An 18,208-nucleotide genomic window follows, 5' to 3' on the forward strand; every position below is an offset into this window, starting at 1 on the left:
ACCCCGGATAATCGGGTAGTTGGGTAATCGAGCCAGATCACCGAGCTACGCTAGGAGTGACTATGACGAAGAGGCGAGCGCTCAGCGAGGAGAGCGGTGTCACTCCACCCACGAGCGACTGCGTGGAGGGGAGGCCGCGCGACGAGGCGGGTAGTCATGGAGGAGATTGTACACGTCCGCGGTGATCTGCGCGGTTGATGGGGAAGGCTCCGCGATGTGAAGTGCGGAGCGAGCGGTGGGCATCAAGGAGTTGAAGAGTGTGTAGGATGCTCCAGTCATAGCCCCAGCTTCAGTGCTTGTTGTTGTGTAGCGCCAACATCATTTGGCAGGTCGTCACTCTCGCTCCCGGGGCCGACACGCACCCGACAGCGCGCCTGCCTCGATAAGGTCGGGTGCCTGAGTAACCGGCTGGTTTCTGCAGTCCATCGGCCACATCTCGGCACCGACAGACCTCTACCTGCAACCTGGCCGCTGGCCGTAAGCATCGTGAGGAATCCCGAACCGCCGCCTCCTGACTGCCGGCGGCAGTGGGTGTGTGAAGAGGCCGTGGTGATGGCCGAGGGTCGACCTGATCGTCGCCGGCGGGCAGGTTGTGGGTGACACCATGACATCGGACTGCGACGCCCACAGCGCAGGATGTGCTTCTTTTCTCTCACGATCTCACGCACAGCGTGCCCACTCACACCGTGCATCAAAAATGTCATTCAAGTTCTTGACAGAGCGTCGGCAGTCCCACAAGCTCTCTCCACCACTGACCACTACCCGCGGCCATGCCTCCCCTTGACTTCTTCATTTCGCAGTGGACGCCGCTGCCCGCCTCCCCTAAGGGCCATGTGCTGAGGGGCAAGACCGTGATTCTCACCGGTGCCAACTCTGGTGAGCTCCTCTTACACTCCGGCTGACCATAGGCATTGGTCTGGCGGCAGCGCACCAGCTCGCTGCCCTTGAGCCGGACCACCTTATCCTCGCATGTCGCAATATCAAGACTGGCGAAGCGGCGCTTGCTTCTGTCTGCAAGCAGTCGCCACACGTCAACGCGGCCGTGTGGGAGCTTGACCTGGCCTCGTTCGCCAGCGTCAAGGCATTCGCTGAGCGCGCCAACACGGAGCTCGACCGCGTCGACGTCGCAATTCTTAATGCTGGGTGCGTAGCCTCATCGTCCACATCTAACCGCAGGATAAGCCCCAACCGCGCGGCGCCCATGAAGACAACCGAGGACGGGCACGAGGCAACGTACGGCGTTCTGCCCCATCCACTGACACCAGACACCAAGTCAATGTGCTCGCGACGATCCTCCTCGCGCTCCTCCTCGCGCCGGCGCTGCACCGCTCTCCTGCACCACACCTCGTCATCACCTCGTCCGAGGTACATGGCTGGGCCGACCCCGCGCCGATTATCGCGCCGCTGCGCGCCAATCGTCCTATCTTGACCGACTTCGACGATCGCGCCCTCTACATCGGCCACGACCGCTACTTCGTCTCCAAGCTGCTCCTGCAGCTGATCGTGCGCCGCCTCATCCCCGCGCTTCCCCGCGTCGTAATCGCGTCCGTCAACCCCGGCATGTGCGCCACCAACCTCATGCGCGACGTCAGCTTTTCCTCCCTCGCGGACCTGCGTGAACTCCTCCCCTTCGCCCACATCATGCCGTTTATGCGCGGCGCCGGCCGCGGCGCCGCCATGGTCGTCCTCGCGGCTGTGGCCCCCGAGAGTGCCGAGTACTGGCACGTCGGGGTGGCGGCGAGCGCGCCGAGCGTGTTCATGGCCACTATGAGCGGCATGCGCGCGGGGGACCAGTACTTTGCCGAAGTGATGGCGCTGTGCGAGAGGGTCGCGCCGGGGAGCACGGCGGTGCTCCAGCGCTAGATCAATCAGCCCCTGCCACAAAAGGTGGAAGACTCGTGGGAGTCACAGACATGTGTGCCATAGATGACTAGACAGAGCGAGACAATGTTAGTGTAAACTGTTGTAAGTGGCGCTTGGGTTGAACCGCCCGTGGGTCGACTCCTCACCGCACTAGCCCAAACTTCCATGCAAGACTACAATCGGACGCGACAGAAACAACCTACAACCCGATCTTCAGCCCGACCCTTACGCTTTCGTGTACACCTTCTCGCCTTCAAACCATGTCTCCCTGACCACGGTCGATGCGAGCTTTTCGGGGGCGACGCCGTACGGGTCGCGATCGAGCACGACAAAGTCGGCGCTCTTCCCGACGGTGAGCGAGCCCGTAAACGCCTCGATGCCAAGCGCCCGCGCGGTGTTGATAGTGTACGCCGCGAGCGCCTGGTCAATGCTGATAGCTTGGTCCGGCGCCAGCTGGCCGGGGTGCTGGCCGGTGGGGTCGGCGCGGGTGATGAGGCCTGCGATGCCCGTCCACGGGTTCGGGTCAGGCATGACGGGCCAGTCCGAGCCGCCCGAGATGATGGCGCCCGACTCGGCCAGGCTGCGGTTGGGCGCGATGCGCGCGATATCCTCTGCGGGGCGCACAGCCTCCATAGCCTCCACGAGGATGCTGGGGAACCAGAGGGGCGGGGAGATGTCTGCGACGACGCCGAGCTCGCGGAAGCGCTTGATGTCGTCTGGGTTGACAAACTGGCCGTGGGCGACATGGAATAGCGTATCGGCATGTCCCGCCGCGCGCACCTTCGCAACGGCATCGAGCACGAAGCGCACACTCGCGTCCCCGCAGCAGTGCACCTTGACGTTGATACCCTTTGCGGCGCAGTGGAGCAGCCAGTGCTCGAGCTCGGCGTACGGCATCGTCGTGTGGCCCTTGTGCGCGCACCCATGACTCTCGGAGGGGAGGTACGGCTCGAGGAATGCGCCGGTGTAGCTCATCGGCACGCCGTCAAGGAAGATCTTGGCGAAGTCGGGGCGGTGGTGCGCCGAGCGCGTCACCTCACGGTGCGGGAAAAGCTCTTCGCCGAGCTGCTCGGCGCCGAAGACATGGTCGTTGATGAGCATACAGCTGCTCGCCCAGATCTTGAGCTCGCCGCGGTCGTCGAGCTCCTTCAGGCCGTTGAGGGTATGCAGCGTGGCGCCGGCGTCGAGGAACGCTGTGACGCCCACGGCGTGCATAGTCTTGATTGCGTCCGCTGAGCACGCGGCCGCCTTATCCGTCGTCATGGGGTCGGCCTTAGCCGCCGCCTTAGACACCATAACGCCGGCGCCCTCGAAGAGCAGGCCAGTCGGGCGCCCGTCCTCGTCGCGCACGATCACGCCGCCCGAGGGGGGATTCGGTGTGTCGTCCTCGATGCCCGCGGCGCGCATCGCCGCCGTATTGGCGAAGCGGTTGTGGTGGCTGTCGTCCGTGAGGATGACTTTCTTGTCCCCACTGATGGCGTCGAGCTGTTTGAGCGGCCCCGAGGTGCTCAGCTCTCCGAGAAGCTGTGAGCCCCAGATGCTGCCGTGCACCCACTCGGCATCGGGGTGCTCGGCGATGTAGCCCTGCACGGCGGTGCAGATGTCATCCACACTCGCCGTGTCGGGAAACTTGAGCTCGAAGACGTTGTGCAGACCCGCAATGCCGTGGTGGTTGTGCACGTCCATGAGGCCGGGCATGACCGCTTGTCCGTCGAGGTCGACGATGCGGGTCGTGGCGCCCTTGTACGCCTCGACGTCGGCGGCCGAGCCCACGGCCAGCAACTTGCCGCCCGCGACGGCGAACGCCTCAGCGGAAGGCTGCGCGGGGTCCATCGTCCGCACGACGGCGTTGGTGACAATCAGGTCGGCGATCTCAGTCTGTGTCATCGGTGGGGATGTGTGGGAATGAGGCGAGTACCGCTGCGCGCATCGACATTCTTATGCTGGAAACAAGCGACAAGCGAGAATCAAGCTGGGGAGCTGGCCATCGCCACTCAGAGTCCCCTACGCTGCCCACCTTGGTGCCTCGGGGTCTAGCTATCATCGCGAGGAGAATGAGGAGGACGAGCACAAGATGATGCCGCGTGACTGATATCAGGAGCGCGTTGGCGGTCGGCAATACCAAGTGATTGGCTCGGGCCGGAAGTGGCCGAGGTATCCAATCGCTATCTCCGGCTCTTCCGATTCTGTCAGAGTTCATCCTCTTCTACTTCTTCCACGCAATTGCTGCCTGCTCGGTCGGCGGGCTGTTTAACCCCCAGCGAAGACGAGACCCCACCAGACAGAGCAGTGTGCGCCCTCGCGAGCTCAACGAGGCGTCGTGGTGGGCAGCGCACCGCCGGGCGCCGTGGCGTCCGATGGCGCTTGTTGGTGGCGAACGCCTCGCTGAGATGGTAACTGACCGCCCATCAGAAGCGTGATGCCGGCGCGGGCGGAATGTACATTTGTGTGGGACGTGGGTGCTGCATGACTTATCCTAGGCTAGTGGGCTTCATCAAGGTATGCACAACTCGTGGCGAGATCGGCATCATCAAGCGTTCCAGACAGGCCGCCCACCGAGGACGGGCGAGTGAACACTGTGCGAGTTGCAGGCGCCCATAGCCCCGATACGGGGGAGACGTTTGGCGCTGGATCGCGTCACTGTTACGTTGCTCTACATAAGGAGAGAGCCTCCGCTGCGATCCATGGTGAGGAGGGCAGTCCACAGGAGTAAGACGTTTCTGGTGTGCCGAGCATTCATGTCTCCAGCCGGCCCAAGTCGGCCGATCTGAGCGAGTCCTGCCCCTCGTGAGCGAGCCTGCGCGCGAGCTCCTCGCCAGCATCGACGATGCGGACGGTCATGGAGGCATGTACATGCGCCCGCCTGTGCACGGCGGCGGGTACTGGCGTGTTCTGGCGCGTGGGGCGGAACACGACGTCGGCGAGCGGGTACGAGCTGGCAACGTGGTAGTGGCGCGTGTGGTTGATCCTGAGGTAGCGGAGCCGGCCTTTGCGGAGCTTGGCGTCGAGCCCCACCCAGCGGTCGCCGCACTCGCGCTCGGCGGCAGCGTTGAGGCCTGGGCGGCAGGCTTTGCGCTCGTTCAGGTTGATGAGGCGGGGAGAATGGACACGAGGGGCAGTAGAAGGGGTGGCAGTGGTGGGGGTGGCGGCGGGGGTCGCTGCGTGAACAGGGGATACGGCTACGGAACGCGGAGGGGCTAAGTGAACAATCTCAGACTCGGTGTCGCCTTCGGAGAGGACGAGGACGTACTCGCTATCGCTATCTGCGTCCGAGGCCACATCAGCGACAGTGATACGAGCATCGTCGTGTGTAATGGCGAACCAGTCGTCCAGGTCAGTGACGGAGGCCCCCCGGGGAGGCGAAGGCCAGTATAGGCCTGGCGAAGCCATTTCAGGGATTCTGATTGTGAGTGGGGACTCTTGCCACCTGGTAGAAGATCTTATCAGTAAACTGCAGCGACCATGACTGCTACGATAGGCATGAGGTGTGAGTAAGTGGGTGAGTCGGCACCCGGATCCGAGATCGAGAATGTTGACTCCGCCGCGAATCGCACACACCTGTTCTGAGAGGTAGTGACATCGTTAGGGCTGGACTGTCATGTAAGCCGACGCACTGAAAACAAGAAGCAGAGAATGATCTTAGCCTTGGTCGAGTCGGCATATTTCACGAGCAAAACGGTTCAAGGCACGGGGAACCAAACAATATGTACTTGGTCTGGCATTGAGAAACCCGATCCTTCGCCTCTAGCGAAATCGATCACATCCTTTCCATGAGGTGCATCCAATATGTCAGTAAGATGTAAAGAGGTACATAGGTGTCGAGTTTTGCTCCCTTGGCTATCTCAATTTCCCCGCGCTTCCACCCCTTGCTTCGGGGCTTGACAGTTCAAGACTGCTTACAACAGGGCGATCGCCGTGCCGGTGGTACGCTCATGGGCCCCGCGAACAGCTTCACGCACGAGACGGTAAGCGAGCTCCTCGGCGGCATCAACAATGCGGGCAATCATGAGCGGGGGCGGGAAGGCGGATGAGCGGCGCTGCCCGCGACCGACTGCCACTACGCGGCGCTGGAGGAATACGACGTCGGCAAGAGGGTACGAGTCTGGTCCGCGAGGGCGGCGCCTGCAGCAGCCACATGCCCACCAGTTTTTGGCGCTGCGCGTGACCTTGGCGTCGCGGCCGATCCAGCGGTCGTCAAAGGCCAGTGCCGCCAAGGTGTTGAAGCCGGGTGCGGGGGTTACGCGGTCGTTGATGAGGACCACGCGGGAGGCAGGGAGTATTGACGGGGCGTTCAACACGTCGGTTGTCGGCTCGAAAGCGACGGTGCTGATATCGGGTCGGGTTGGAGGGGTGTGTGCCCTCCCCTTCTCGGTCTCCTGGTCAGCGAGGATAGGGATTTCTTCACCGCGGGGCTGGTCGAAAACGAAAGCGTCTTCAGCGTCAGGCGGGAGGGCGACGAGCTGAAAGTCGCCGTCCCAATCCGAGCTGTTGTCGACAGCAGCGACCGCCAGATCCTCGCGAGTAATGGTAAACCACTCGTCCAGGCTGGCGGTGGATCTGGCGGGAGACGAGGCAAGATGCTCGCTGCGCGACAGCTGCATGCTGCCTCCCACCCCAGAGTATCGGGGCGGTGGTTGGAGGAAGTCAGACCTTTAATATTCCGTCAGCGAGATCGTGGGAAGGGAGCGATCAGTGCGCGCGGCGTGTGAGTCGAGTCCGTCGGATCCGAGGGAGCGTCCGCTTCGACTTCGCCAACTGTAAGTAGCGAGCGGAGCAATCTTCGACCCATGTCAGCGAGAGATCCGCTACCTCCAGTCTGGCGGAGCACAACAAGATGGCGTTGACTTAACCATTCTGGTCGACGAAGTGATGTAATCAGCGGTGTCGCAAGAGTGACAAGGATGACATATGGGCATGAGAAACCAGACATGTGCGCAGTGGTCACGCTCAGGGCGAGAGTCGACAACAACAACGTCGTCCAATCCAGTCCGCTGCGCAGTCGTCGCCGTCACCTTGCTCGCCCACAATCACCTGTTTGAGCGCGTCAGCGGCGTGTGTAGAGCCATGTAGAGTTACACGAGGCATGAAGTGTGACGTGACGAGAGCGAGGCCAGAGCTCAGTGCGAGAACGAGGTGAGGGTGCGAAGTGCCTGGCGCACAGAGACTGTGAACCATTCCCGTTCGGCACTCGAGCCCTGCATGCTCATCCGCCCGGAGATGCTCTCGACTCTTCCACATCAACGGTACACTCGACGCTATCGTCAGCATATGCTCACTCCGCCACAGTGCCTCATCTAGAAGCATACCTAGCGTAACGCGCCGCCACTGATTAACAGCCATAGACGACCGGCCATCTGGACATTGTGGACGGCCGGTCTGTACACAACATTATCGCAAGGTATGCGCGGATGAGTCGCCCGGATAGATTAGTGATCCAAGCTTCCGCTCAGACCACTTGAGCTTCGCGCGCCTCACAGTCATCGCCCGTTGGCAGCTCTGGCGCATGTCTGAGCGGGGTCCAGATGGCTAAGCACTGTCCTCCGATCATCTGTCCGGTGGCCTCTGACGCCGAGGCTTAGGAGCACGGCAAGCACGGGCAGTGCACGGCGTGACAGAAGAGTCATGTGCACGCCCCAGCAACATGTCACTCGCGTCAGATTCCTGCGCTGACGCCCCGCATCCTACCCCAATGTTTGTGCAGCCAGGCCAATCGAACTCCCTTCCGCCTCCTCGGACGTCTCTTGTGCTTCGGCAGTGCTGTTGAGCTGCAGTGTCACTCCCATTCCTCATGACTCACAGGACTGCAGGGCAGGCCCGTCTCGGCAGGCGCCTGGAAGTGCCATGTCGACCTGGCGCGTCCAGTGCCTCCGAGGCGCCGAGAAAAACATGTCTGGGGAGAGGATAAACAGACTGTCCACCGAAGCCAGAAGCATATAACCTGCCGACAAACCTACACACCCCCATCCCATCATGTATCACCGAACTCGCTCCAGCTGCGCCAGCTATGGTGAGGCTCCCACCCCGGCCCCGCAGACTGCTCACGGCAGACACCGCCTCCACTGCAGTCTACTCGCTGTCGCGGAGCACATCGTGGAGCGGCATGACTGCCGTCGAGAGCGTCGGCCGCTGCAAGTATCCCACTGCCCCTAAGCAGGCGTTTCCCGTCGTGGTCGAGGCCATAGAACTGGCCCACACTGCACTACCTCCGACGTATCCCATGTCCTCCGCCCCCTCAACTCTAAGACCCGCACGTCCTACACGCCCATTTCCCGGTGTCGACCCTAACCTCTGTGCCGACACTCGTTTTCCTCCCCCGCACCGATTCCGGTTCTCAACTTACGAGCCGGCGCGGCCACCCACTGCCCTGAGCTGTTTCTCGTCGTCAACTACTCATAAGGAGAAGAGCCTGCTCCGGCGCGCAATCACTCACAGCCTCGCCCATATTCGCAACCTTTCCTCCGGTAGTCTTCAACGTGTTCGCTCCCTCTCACGACGCGCCGGCTGTCGGCGCGCGAGTGTCTACGATCCCAAGTTTGTGGCTCTTGACAATCTCCCCGACAAGCTAGAGCCCGCTTCACCCCCCGACCATCGTAGCGCAAGCCGCGTCTCACGCGTCATCCTCCAGGTGCCGCGCGCTGAGCCTCTCCTCCCGGCAGTCCTTGCCGCAGCTGAGGATGTGAAGCTCGAAAACGTTAACCTCACCGCCGCCATTTCCGAGCTGGCTCAGATCGTCACACCTGGCGAGCGAGCCAGAGCAAGCTTGGCGTATCCATTGGCTGGTTCTCGCGAGGCTTCGCGGCCGGACTCGCAGCTCCTCCCACCCATCGACTTCTCTGCTCCGCCTTCCAAGTGCAGACCTCCACTTCCCGCTGACTTTGGCGGGCCGGTAGTCACGTGCTCTCGTCGCGCCAGCAGACCCCAGTTCACATACATTTAGTGTGCTCATGACCGACACGACTTGATCATGCGGATGTGTATATAGCCCACCGTATCGATGTTTGACATGTGTGTGTGTGTGTGTGTGTGTGTGTGTGTGTAGTTTAGTTGTCTCCATGCCATTTATGCTTGAGAGTGATTGAGTGGACAATCGAAAGAAACACCCATTACAGATCCGCAAAAACCAAAAGAGAGATCTGGACGAGTTAGGAATCGAACCAAAGACCTTGTCAAGAACAGATAAGGCTCCACAGGACAGTGGACATGCTAATGACACGCTCTACCAACTGAGCTACACGCCCGATGATCTCTACGGGAGCGAATGGCCAACCGTTGTGTATGTATGTACTTCCTATGGGGGCCTTACCCTTCCTTCCCCCCAAAGCTCGGGCCTACTGCATACCGTCAACTCCCAGAAGACAAAACGTGTCAACGTGGGCAACGTCTCTCTGTATCTTTTGCTCTTCTTGCTCGCTTTCACGTCTTGTCGCGATCATCTGGTATCCTCGGCACATCACTGCTCACCGCGCGCATCGTGCTCATCACTCGCATTGACTGACTCCCTCCTAATAACAGATTCCCGCCCATCCCCTGTTGCGGCCGCAGCCAGCCTCTGATGTGCAGCTTCCAACATGCACAACATGCGGTATCGATATCCTCTCTCTCCAATTTCATCTTCCTTCATTCACCATGCGTGTTCCAAGCTCTCCCAAGCCTCGCTCGCCGTCCCCGAGTCGCCCTCAACGACCGCACCTCCGCCCGCTGCTCCTCGCCAGTCGTGCCCGTACCTCGCTTGCTGGGCCGATGCTACCCTGGCCCGGTCTGAAGCGGGCTGCCATATCATCCCCACATAACTACAAGGTGCAGACTGTCGTCGCCCCAACTCACGCCAGATGACGAAGAGTGCAGCGCAACGCCTCAATCGCATCTCTCGTGGAATTGCTCGCGGGGCTAGTCATCAGGGCATCTCCTTTCTGAACCAGAGTATCGCCATCCCACACATTATGGTTACACCTCCGGCGCAGAGCCCCTCAACGCGGACGACACCCGGTCTCCAGCTCACTCTCACTGCCGTCGAGCTCCCGGAGCGGTCGTCGTCACTCCGAGCTACCGCCTCGCCTTTGGAGCCGGACTTACCTGCCTCTGTTGAGGTCGATCATCGCTTCCTCGGTCCCCATTACGCCCCCCCTCTTTCGTCATCTTCTTCTTTAGCCCCTCCTTCGTCATGTCCTACTCCAGTTCCTCCTCCGATTCCTCCGCGCAACTCGCCATGGCACAACCTGACTGCAACCAACCGCCAATCGGCCGCTCAAGCTCCGCCGAATGCGCGCCGCCGCGCGGCCCACACTTGGGACCGAAACTTCATGCCATCCATCGCTCAACCAGCTGCGCAACAGCCCATCACCAACCCCAGCCGCGAGCGCATTGTCCGCAAGTATGGTGACGACATTGGCCGTGCGCTCTAATCTGCCGCGGCTATGCTTTGGCTTAGAGACGCGTGTGCTTTTTAACCACTGCGCCATCGATTGATTCCGTTTTGGCAGCGGCGGTGCGGCGAATGATCTCCGGCATGCGAGCGAAGGTGAAAGGGCGGGCTGATTGAATTGCTCACGGAGGTGAGACATGAGTTGTAGACTCACAAACATGGTCAACAAACATTGAGTCAGCTCTCAGTCCTCGCAGCCCACTACTTAAGATCACTCACCCCCCAAACCTCTCATTTCATTCTCATCTCTTCATCTTCATTCTCATCTCTTTCCCATTATCCGTTGGGTCTTGCATCGTTCGCCCACTTCATAACTACATCGTACGTCGCAGAAGCCGCCATCTTCGACACGGCTGACCGCAGCCAACCCCCGCCCGGCTTTTCAAGTGCTCCCATTCACACTTAGCCACTGCGTACGTCCTTTCTCGGCTAGTTGCTCACCCCAGGCCTAGTTCAACATGCCCCCATCCATCACTCTAGGAGACCACGACCCGGTGAGGGCCTCTGGTCACTCTCCTGCCGAGTTTCTGCCTCCAGGACTCAACATCACCCCTCGTGGTTTGCCGCCCGGCTTCCCACCCCCCGGCCTCAGCATCACTCCTCGTTGTCCCGCGCCCGAGTTTCTGCCGCCCGGCCTCGACATCATCCCTCGCGGTAATCTTCCGCTTCTCTCTAAGCCCTATCCACACGTGACTGGACTGCAGGTCCAGAGCCTTGACAAGACCCTTAAGGAGGGCTGTGACCGACTCTATAACATCTTCATTCGCTTCGGTCACGTATCCCTCCACGTCGGGAAGAGGCATCGGGAGACACTTCCGACAGACCGCCCGCCTGCTGAGCAAATCGATACGATCCAGAAGAATGCGCAAGCTCTGAGCGACATGCTGCATGACCTCGCGCATGTCCTCGGCGCCATACCTGGGGCAGACGTCGCTCCGGCACACATCCGCCTCGGATTTCCTTACCTTGAACGCGACCGGGTTCCTGAGCCACCACTCATCCTTGAGAGGGCTGACTCTCCTGCGCCAGTTGACTTTTCAGCGCCACGCTACTCGCCAGTCGACTTTCCTGCGCGACGCGACTCGCCCATGCTAGTCGGCGAGAATGCCTTCGATGCGCCTGCACAGGAGGACGATGGCAATGTCCCGCACGAACCTTACGACATTGAGCTGTTCAATCCCTGCTCTTCTTCCGTGTCCTCTGAAGCATCGCTCGAGGAACTTGCCGTGCAGCAGGGTGACTTGGTCGACGCGCATACCTCTGACCTGGATTGTGCAACAATCAGCCTTGACGACCTCGAGTCCATTCACACGGTTTCGGACGTGGAAACTGTGTACGAGGACCACGACATCATCGACACATATACTCTCGATGGCGAAATCTATTGCTACCCTCCGCCTCCGCCTCCGAGGAGAAGTACTAGTCCTAAGGATACGGGACACTGTACTGAGGGCGCCCCGGATGCGTCCACCGACATCGTGATGTCTAGCGATGACGGCTCTAAGGTGGCTTCTGGTGGCGACATCACAGATGAGCGCATACTCTTCACCGACGACAAACACGTCTCTACTCTCAACAACATGTCCGACCACCACATCGCCGCCCCCCACGATACCCCGGACCTGGCTGTTCTTTACACCTCCGCTCTCAACGCACTCGCTCGCAGTGAGGCAGCCGCTGCGCCAACCACTGGCGGTAGCTGCTTTGCCAGCCCCGCCCCCTCCGTTGCGAACGAGTCCACCACACCCAACAGGCAGTCGGCTGCTCTCAAGGTCGTGTTGCAGCCCGACTCATCCTCGAAGAGCACAAGCCCGCTCCCAATCGAGAGTGAGCAAACTGACAATGGTTGCTCTGCCCTGGGACTCAGCTTTGTGGATGACATTCCAAGCCCTACAGAACTCACTGAACATGTGCCACACACCGCCAATTCCATGGACGCGCAGGATGCTGCGCCTAGCGGGCCGCCGCACAAGGATAAGCTCTTCCATGGCTTTGGCGCCATGACGGGACTCCGCAGGAAGAAGAGGGCGAGGCGCGAGATGAGCAAAACCAACATCAACCAGCTTCGGGGCCAGCGGCCAGTCGAGAAGAAACGCAAGGTCGACCAGGCTGAGAAAGCAAAGCGGACCTCCAGCACTCTGATCATCCGTCCGCTCCTGTCACGCTTTTCCAGTCTCACGGCCGAGGCTCGGACGTCAAGCGAGTCGGAACACCACGGGCGGTGCACGCAGTGCACTGAGTTTGCGGGTCAGTGCCCTCAATGCGCCGCTACCGCAGCGGCTGGGATGACCCGCATCATGTCGCGGTCGAGCGACATGAGCTCGCTAACTGTGGTGGACACGATCTCGGAGGCGGGACAGAGAATCAAGAAGGAGGGGTCTATGCGCCGCTTGGCACGCAAACTTCGCATCCCGTTTTAGGTGGCGAGTGAGGAGGAGTGGACGACACATGCAACTGGAAGTTTCGACCAAGATCGGGCTGCACCTGAGTATCCACTCTCACCATCGATAGAAGTATACCTCAGAGCGAACAGGCAGGAGCGCATGACTCACTCATGTTATGCATAGGATCACTTGCTACATTTCACCATGCATGTGCCATCTTCACATTTCACCATGCATGTGCCATCTTCACGATGCGGTTGTTAAGTAAGGTAGCAATTAGCGACGAGCTGTGTGAGGAGGGAGGACTCTATCTGTCCTTTGTGGCTTCATGAGTTCTGGTCCTCGCGTTGGCCCCGCCTGTGGGCTGTTACTTGCATTGCACGCGTGCGAGTCTTGTGTTTGAGTCGAACTACTTTGCACCTCAATCAATCGCCAGGCACCTTGACCTTAGGTCAGATCCAATGCACTACATTCTCTATGTCTCAGTCTCGTACAAACAGGGCCGCCGTCCAGCGGTCAGCCAAACAACTCCGGTCTGGAGAAACACTACTTGCCCTTGTCCTTCGCTCCCTTCTTTGTCCCCTTCTTGTCGGCCTTCTTATCATCTTTGTTGTCCTCCTTCTTGTCCTTCTTGGTGCCCTTCTTTCCTCCCAACATGGCTGGCAACTTGTCCAGAAAGCTGAGCCTCCGACGAGGACCACTCCGCCCAGCCGCAGTCTCAGGCACTGGCGCAAGTGCCAGCGTCGCAGTTCGCTGTCGCTTTGCCTCGCGCTCCAGAAGGCGCATGGATGCGCGGCGCTTTGGAGGACTGGCAGGACTGGCAGGAATGGGTGCTAGCTGAGCCGGTGGCTCGGGAGACTGGGCACGAGAGCGGGCCGACCTGTCGGACGGCCCCGCTGGTGCAGATGGTCGCCAAGAGACGGGCGGTCGCGTCTGTCGGTGCACATCGCGGATCGTGCCGGGCAGGACGACAGTGCTGGGTGAACGGCGCGCGGAAGGAATGCTGGCAATGGGGCGATCGCTGGACGGCGTTCCCATGGCGGGCGGGGTCGGCGCGCCGCTCACGCGCCAGAACCGGCGGGGTTGGACGGGCGCATCGGGCTCACTTAGCTCGCTCACGTCCGGTTTGATGTCCTCATCGCTAGAGGGGGCTTTGCGCTTCCCCCTGGCCGCTTTGCTGGGACTGGGCTCGGGGCTGGACTCGTCGCTTGCCTCGTGTTCGCTGGGAAGGGGGATGGGGCTGCGGCGGCGCAGCGGAGGAGGATGCTCCTCCACCGGCTCTAGCTTGATGCGCAGAGGCGGTTCCCAAGTTGCCGGGTTGCGGCTGCCGCTACGTCCATTGCGCCTACGTCCATTGGCCCTACGTCCATTGGCGCTTGGAGCGATGGAAGAGGCCCGTTCGCGAGGACCAGTCGCTCGCCACAGCGGCTCGGGACGGTTGGCCTGCGTAGATGGGCGCTTGGCGAGAGGCTCGTCCACCTCAGTAGAGGGTGAGCGCTTCCGCTTCGCCTCGCGCGCCTGTGCAGCTTCAGGCCCAATCTCGCTGACAGGGCGGATCGTGACAAGTCGTGGAGAGCCGTTCCGGCCGGTGGCAATCGCCCTCCTTGGAAGTGGAGGAGGCGTCCTGTTTGTGCGAATTGGCGAGCGTGCACTGGGTGTGCGGGGGTCCCACCACGTCCGTTTCGGTGAAGGCTGCTCTGAGTCCGCTGGTACTTCCTCATAAGTGCGGCCATTCTGGGGCGCGGGTGTGGTGTGACGTGTGGAAGCTGGCGGCATTTGCTGGACGGACGAGGTGCCGTAGGTGAAGGTGCCTCTTGCAGTACGCGGGCGGGCTTCGTGCTGCGACGGTGCCGTCTCAGGCTCGGCGTAGGGCTGCTGTGTGCTTCCCGAGAGCTCGGGGCGCCTGTTTTCGTCCGCATGAGTGTACTCGAAGTAGCGGGGAATCGGTGGGGATGCAGAGTCATTGCGCGATGCAGTCTCCTCGCTTGCGCCGTGGCTTGCTGGCTGCCAAGTAGGGCTATTAGGAGCGGTGGGAATGGTGCCAGTGGTTGTATGAAGTAGCGGAGGCTCCCCTTCGTCTGGCGGATCGTCGCGGATAGGCCGTGTCGCGGGCCTCGGCCTGTTTGGATAATACACCAGCTGCATTTCGGTGGACCTCCCCTCCGCACCTCCGGCAGACCCGTTCGCGTGCGCTCGAGGCTCAGACCAAGCCTCTCCTTCCCACTCATCTGATTCGGGCTCTTCCCGAAGCTCAGGAAGAGGGGTGCGCCGGTGCCGGTGGTGGTGGTGTTCGTTTGAAAAGTCGAGATCGTGCTGCGGGCTCGAGTTTCGAGGGTGGGTATCGGAACGGAAAGGGTTGGCGGTTCGAGGCGGACCATGTTCCACAGGCGGGAGTGGAAGGTTGTTCTCGGCGGAAGGACTGTTGTGCTTGACGAACTCCTCCCAGAGTCGCCGCAGACCGATGCCGTGAGGTCGAAGATTGTCGCCCAAACCAACCTCCAGTTGGTATAGCAGGCGTTCAAAGTGCACCTTTTGGCCTTGGAGAAACGCCCACTGAAGCTTTCGCGCCCACTCCTCAACCACAGGATCGTCTGGCCATTCAATGGAATCAAGCCAAGGAATCACACGTTGGATGACAAAACGCTCCCCATCAGGCATAGGATGAGCCGGGCGAAGTGGCTGCCCGCCGACACCATTGACGACGGTCTGCGAAGTGTCTTGGCTTGGGGAAAGCGAGCGCACTTCATGATCATCGGACGGCTCCTCCGGAGCGGCCCGAGGGTCTTGCAAGAGCGCCGTCGGAATATCCCCCCATGGGCGGCTCTGGGGGGCGTGGGTGTAAGGGTGACCGAACGGGTCTCCATCGTCTGGGTCGACACGAGTGCGAGTGGCGACCTTCTCGATGGTGTGGAGGAGGTCCATACCCATGTCCGCCACCCGGCTGATGATAGCGTCCATCAATGTTTCGCGTGCGGCCATGTTATAACACAGCCGGCCACCGGCACCGGGAACGGGGGTGGTTTGCATGAAGGTGGATGGCGGCGCAACGGGCTGCAAATGAGGCAAAATGTTGGGCAGTCGGGCGCGGAGGCGAAAGTACTGCTCGAAAAGTTCGAAGAGAGTGCTGTAGTACCAATCCTCTCGCCATGAGTTGGCGACGGTCGGTTGGTACCGTTGCTGGCTGGGTGCATCAAAGTGAGGGACACCGTTGATGGGTAGGCCGGTATGGGGTGGGCGATCATGGCACTCAGGTCTCTCATTGCCCGCATTGCCGTTGTTGTCGACAGACTCGTTGAAATTACCATCAGGATCGTCGGCGCCCCCGTTCTCCTCCGCGTTCTCTTCATGCGCATCGGACAGCGCTCCTGGCTCGTCGTCATTTTCGTCGTCGTTCTGGTTCTCATCGTGGTCCTCGCCGTCGTTCTCGTCCTCGTCCTCGTCGTCGTTGTTCTCGCCCTTGTTCTCCTCGTCGGTCTTCTCGGCGGTGACGCCAAGCGTCGCGTCTTTGGGACGCTCGTCATTCTCCGAGACGTACCCAAGGGGTACGACCGGCTGGAAGGGGAAAAGGCGGGACGGTCTGCGGCGAACACGCGGCGCCGGGGCGTCCTTGTCGTCATCCGACACGTATGCGTAGGGGTCCATGGGCAAAGAAGCGGAAGGGTGCGGGACTCTGGGGGGAGGAGTCGACGCGGGGGAGTCCTTATCATCGTCCGGCGCGTAAGCACGAGGGTCGAAGTCGTGCGGGGTCGGGGGCGAGTCGTTGCGACGGTCACCCGGTTCGGTCGGTTCGTCCATGGCCGGTGAGTTGTGTGTAGGAGGCTGTTGGGAAGGCTGGGTGTGCTGTCGCTGGAGATTGTTGCTGGGTGGAGTTGACGAGCGTTTCGCGCCGCTATTTATGCTTTGCGAGGTGCAATGGTCTCCCAATCGTGTTGCAACTCTTTCGGAGCGGAGCCAGCGGCGAGGCTACACCATCGCCGGTCAGTGATGGCCAGCGTGCATTGTGTCTGCACCGCAGGCGGGGAGCGACAATGGGCCGAGGCGAGGCGAGTGATGGCTGATGGCATCGGAGATACCAGCCCATTGTCTGTCACCAGTGGCCTCGGCGGGGAGAGGCTCATTCACAGTCATCAGCTGCATCCGGCACCGGTTGACCTGGAATCACGTCGGCGATGCAACTCACAAGATGATGGACTGGCTATCACTGTGGACGCGCCGGGTCCGTCGGCAACTGCCAGAGATTCGTTGTCATCACTAGTGATGGTGTTGTTAGCGGGCGTTTCAGGGAGGATACTTGTCGCTCTCATTGTCGTGCAGATAGGTCTGTATGGTCCACATTTGCATATTCATGAAGCGTAGGTAAGGAGTAGGGCGAGCCCATGGCCTGCTAGCCGATACAGACGGGGCTCTGCATTAGTTAGAGCCGCGGGGGCGTTTGGCAGGACGAGAGTGAGTTGGAGCGTAGAGCTGTCTGATGCGGGCCATGCCCTCGCGTGCTTCCTCAGCACTTCTGGGACGTGAGTCAGGCTGCAGCACGAGGAAGTTCCACGCGCGGGCCACGACGTCTGCCGCCGGCGCGTGGTTCACCATGCCGTCGACGTCAGCACGAGCCGGAGCCGCTGCCGAATTCAACGACGAAGTCGACCGCGGCGAGTACGTCGACCAGCCGGGCTCATTGATTCCGCCCACATCGTCTCCGGCTTCTGCGATGATTGATCTGACCCTACTGCAGCGCCGGCGCACGAGCCGCCCAAGTCCGCCCGCATCGTCTCCAGCCTCCGCGATAGTCGATCTAACCTCATGGACACGGGCACGCTCGGCCTCCAGCGCCAGTCCGACTCGAGTTAGCGCGATTTCAAAGTAGCGGGCGCGGGCCTCGGCCATTTCGGCGCGGGCCCGCAGTTCCACAAGCTGCTCGAGCACAGCGGATTCCGCCAGTGTGGGGGCGTGTGGCACGGCGAAATACCCAGGCGGCGCGGCTAGATCGTCCATTGAGGGTACGGGGGAGATGACGATGCCCGCGGAGCCGGCGGGAGAGGCCGCCTCGCCGTTAGGAGTGGAGCGGTGGCTTGGCGTGCCCGCGTGAGTCGAGGGAGGCTGGACCGGATTCTGGAGCGCGCGGTTGTCAATGCCTTCCAAAGCGTACAGCTCTTCCGGATCAAGCAATGATATCTCGCTGCTCGAGCGCCGGTAGACCACGTTCTCGTACCATCCGTCGATGGGCACGTTGTTGATAGACTGGCGCACGCGTTGGAAGACGGCGGCGTCGGCCGGGTCCCACGGACGTGGAGGGAGGGGGGCACCGGTATGCGCACTATGATTAGCGGGATCCACGCTGGGCTCACGCCAGGTTTGCCTCCGTCAGAGCAAAGTGGGGCTCGCGAAGGTCCGTCATGACACGCCTATCGTTAGCAGCTGCGAGAGTTTGACTCACTCAAGCGTCAGCTCTAGATACGGCGCGCCTCCGGGGTAAGGCTGGAGGAGGAGCACTTCCTGCAGGAGGTCCATCCTTGGCGTGAAGCGATGAATGAAAAAACTCAGC

The 18,208-nt window shown here is 61.0% G+C and overlaps 10 protein-coding genes across 10 annotated transcripts; 4 read left to right on the top strand and 6 right to left on the bottom strand.

Moving 5' to 3' along the window:
* Window positions 1–770: 770 nt before the first annotated feature.
* Window positions 771–1,863, top strand: COLE_05717 (uncharacterized protein; the record flags this gene model as incomplete). The annotated part of the gene is made up of 4 exons (XM_018425263.1): window positions 771–876; window positions 909–1,143; window positions 1,177–1,233; window positions 1,266–1,863. The coding sequence occupies 4 exons, from the start codon at window positions 771–773 to the stop codon at window positions 1,861–1,863; spliced, it is 996 nt and encodes a 331-aa protein (XP_018280365.1).
* A 225-nt stretch (window positions 1,864–2,088) lies between these two features.
* On the bottom strand, window positions 2,089–3,750 carry COLE_05718 (uncharacterized protein; the record flags this gene model as incomplete). Its single annotated transcript, XM_018422638.2, has 1 exon — window positions 2,089–3,750. The coding sequence occupies one exon, from the start codon at window positions 3,748–3,750 to the stop codon at window positions 2,089–2,091; it is 1,662 nt and encodes a 553-aa protein (XP_018280364.1).
* Window positions 3,751–4,599: 849 nt separating this feature from the next.
* Window positions 4,600–5,253, bottom strand: COLE_05719 (uncharacterized protein; the record flags this gene model as incomplete). The annotated part of the gene is made up of 1 exon (XM_018425262.1): window positions 4,600–5,253. One exon carries the CDS (start codon window positions 5,251–5,253, stop codon window positions 4,600–4,602), a length of 654 nt encoding a protein of 217 aa, XP_018280363.1.
* Window positions 5,254–5,759: 506 nt separating this feature from the next.
* COLE_05720 (uncharacterized protein) lies at window positions 5,760–6,464 on the bottom strand (the record flags this gene model as incomplete). Its single annotated transcript, XM_018422637.2, has 1 exon — window positions 5,760–6,464. One exon carries the CDS (start codon window positions 6,462–6,464, stop codon window positions 5,760–5,762), a length of 705 nt encoding a protein of 234 aa, XP_018280362.1.
* Window positions 6,465–6,810: 346 nt separating this feature from the next.
* COLE_05721 (uncharacterized protein) lies at window positions 6,811–7,203 on the bottom strand (the record flags this gene model as incomplete). The annotated part of the gene is made up of 1 exon (XM_018427148.2): window positions 6,811–7,203. One exon carries the CDS (start codon window positions 7,201–7,203, stop codon window positions 6,811–6,813), a length of 393 nt encoding a protein of 130 aa, XP_018280361.1.
* Window positions 7,204–7,833: 630 nt separating this feature from the next.
* COLE_05722 (uncharacterized protein) lies at window positions 7,834–8,800 on the top strand (the record flags this gene model as incomplete). The annotated part of the gene is made up of 2 exons (XM_018426527.2): window positions 7,834–7,870; window positions 7,911–8,800. 2 exons carry the CDS (start codon window positions 7,834–7,836, stop codon window positions 8,798–8,800), a joined length of 927 nt encoding a protein of 308 aa, XP_018280360.1.
* Window positions 8,801–9,692: 892 nt separating this feature from the next.
* Window positions 9,693–10,265, top strand: COLE_05723 (uncharacterized protein; the record flags this gene model as incomplete). The annotated part of the gene is made up of 1 exon (XM_018427147.2): window positions 9,693–10,265. The coding sequence occupies one exon, from the start codon at window positions 9,693–9,695 to the stop codon at window positions 10,263–10,265; it is 573 nt and encodes a 190-aa protein (XP_018280359.1).
* A 478-nt stretch (window positions 10,266–10,743) lies between these two features.
* On the top strand, window positions 10,744–12,705 carry COLE_05724 (uncharacterized protein; the record flags this gene model as incomplete). The annotated part of the gene is made up of 1 exon (XM_018422636.2): window positions 10,744–12,705. One exon carries the CDS (start codon window positions 10,744–10,746, stop codon window positions 12,703–12,705), a length of 1,962 nt encoding a protein of 653 aa, XP_018280358.1.
* A 510-nt stretch (window positions 12,706–13,215) lies between these two features.
* On the bottom strand, window positions 13,216–16,464 carry COLE_05725 (uncharacterized protein; the record flags this gene model as incomplete). The annotated part of the gene is made up of 1 exon (XM_018426526.2): window positions 13,216–16,464. One exon carries the CDS (start codon window positions 16,462–16,464, stop codon window positions 13,216–13,218), a length of 3,249 nt encoding a protein of 1,082 aa, XP_018280357.1.
* A 615-nt stretch (window positions 16,465–17,079) lies between these two features.
* COLE_05726 (uncharacterized protein) lies at window positions 17,080–18,061 on the bottom strand (the record flags this gene model as incomplete). Its single annotated transcript, XM_018422635.2, has 2 exons — window positions 17,080–17,980; window positions 18,012–18,061. The coding sequence occupies 2 exons, from the start codon at window positions 18,059–18,061 to the stop codon at window positions 17,080–17,082; spliced, it is 951 nt and encodes a 316-aa protein (XP_018280356.1).
* Window positions 18,062–18,208: the final 147 nt, after the last annotated feature.

Source organism: Cutaneotrichosporon oleaginosum, assembly GCF_008065305.1.
Source record: "Cutaneotrichosporon oleaginosum strain ATCC 20508 chromosome Unknown ATCC20508_contig05, whole genome shotgun sequence".
Taxonomy (NCBI): Eukaryota; Fungi; Basidiomycota; class Tremellomycetes; order Trichosporonales; family Trichosporonaceae; genus Cutaneotrichosporon; species Cutaneotrichosporon oleaginosum.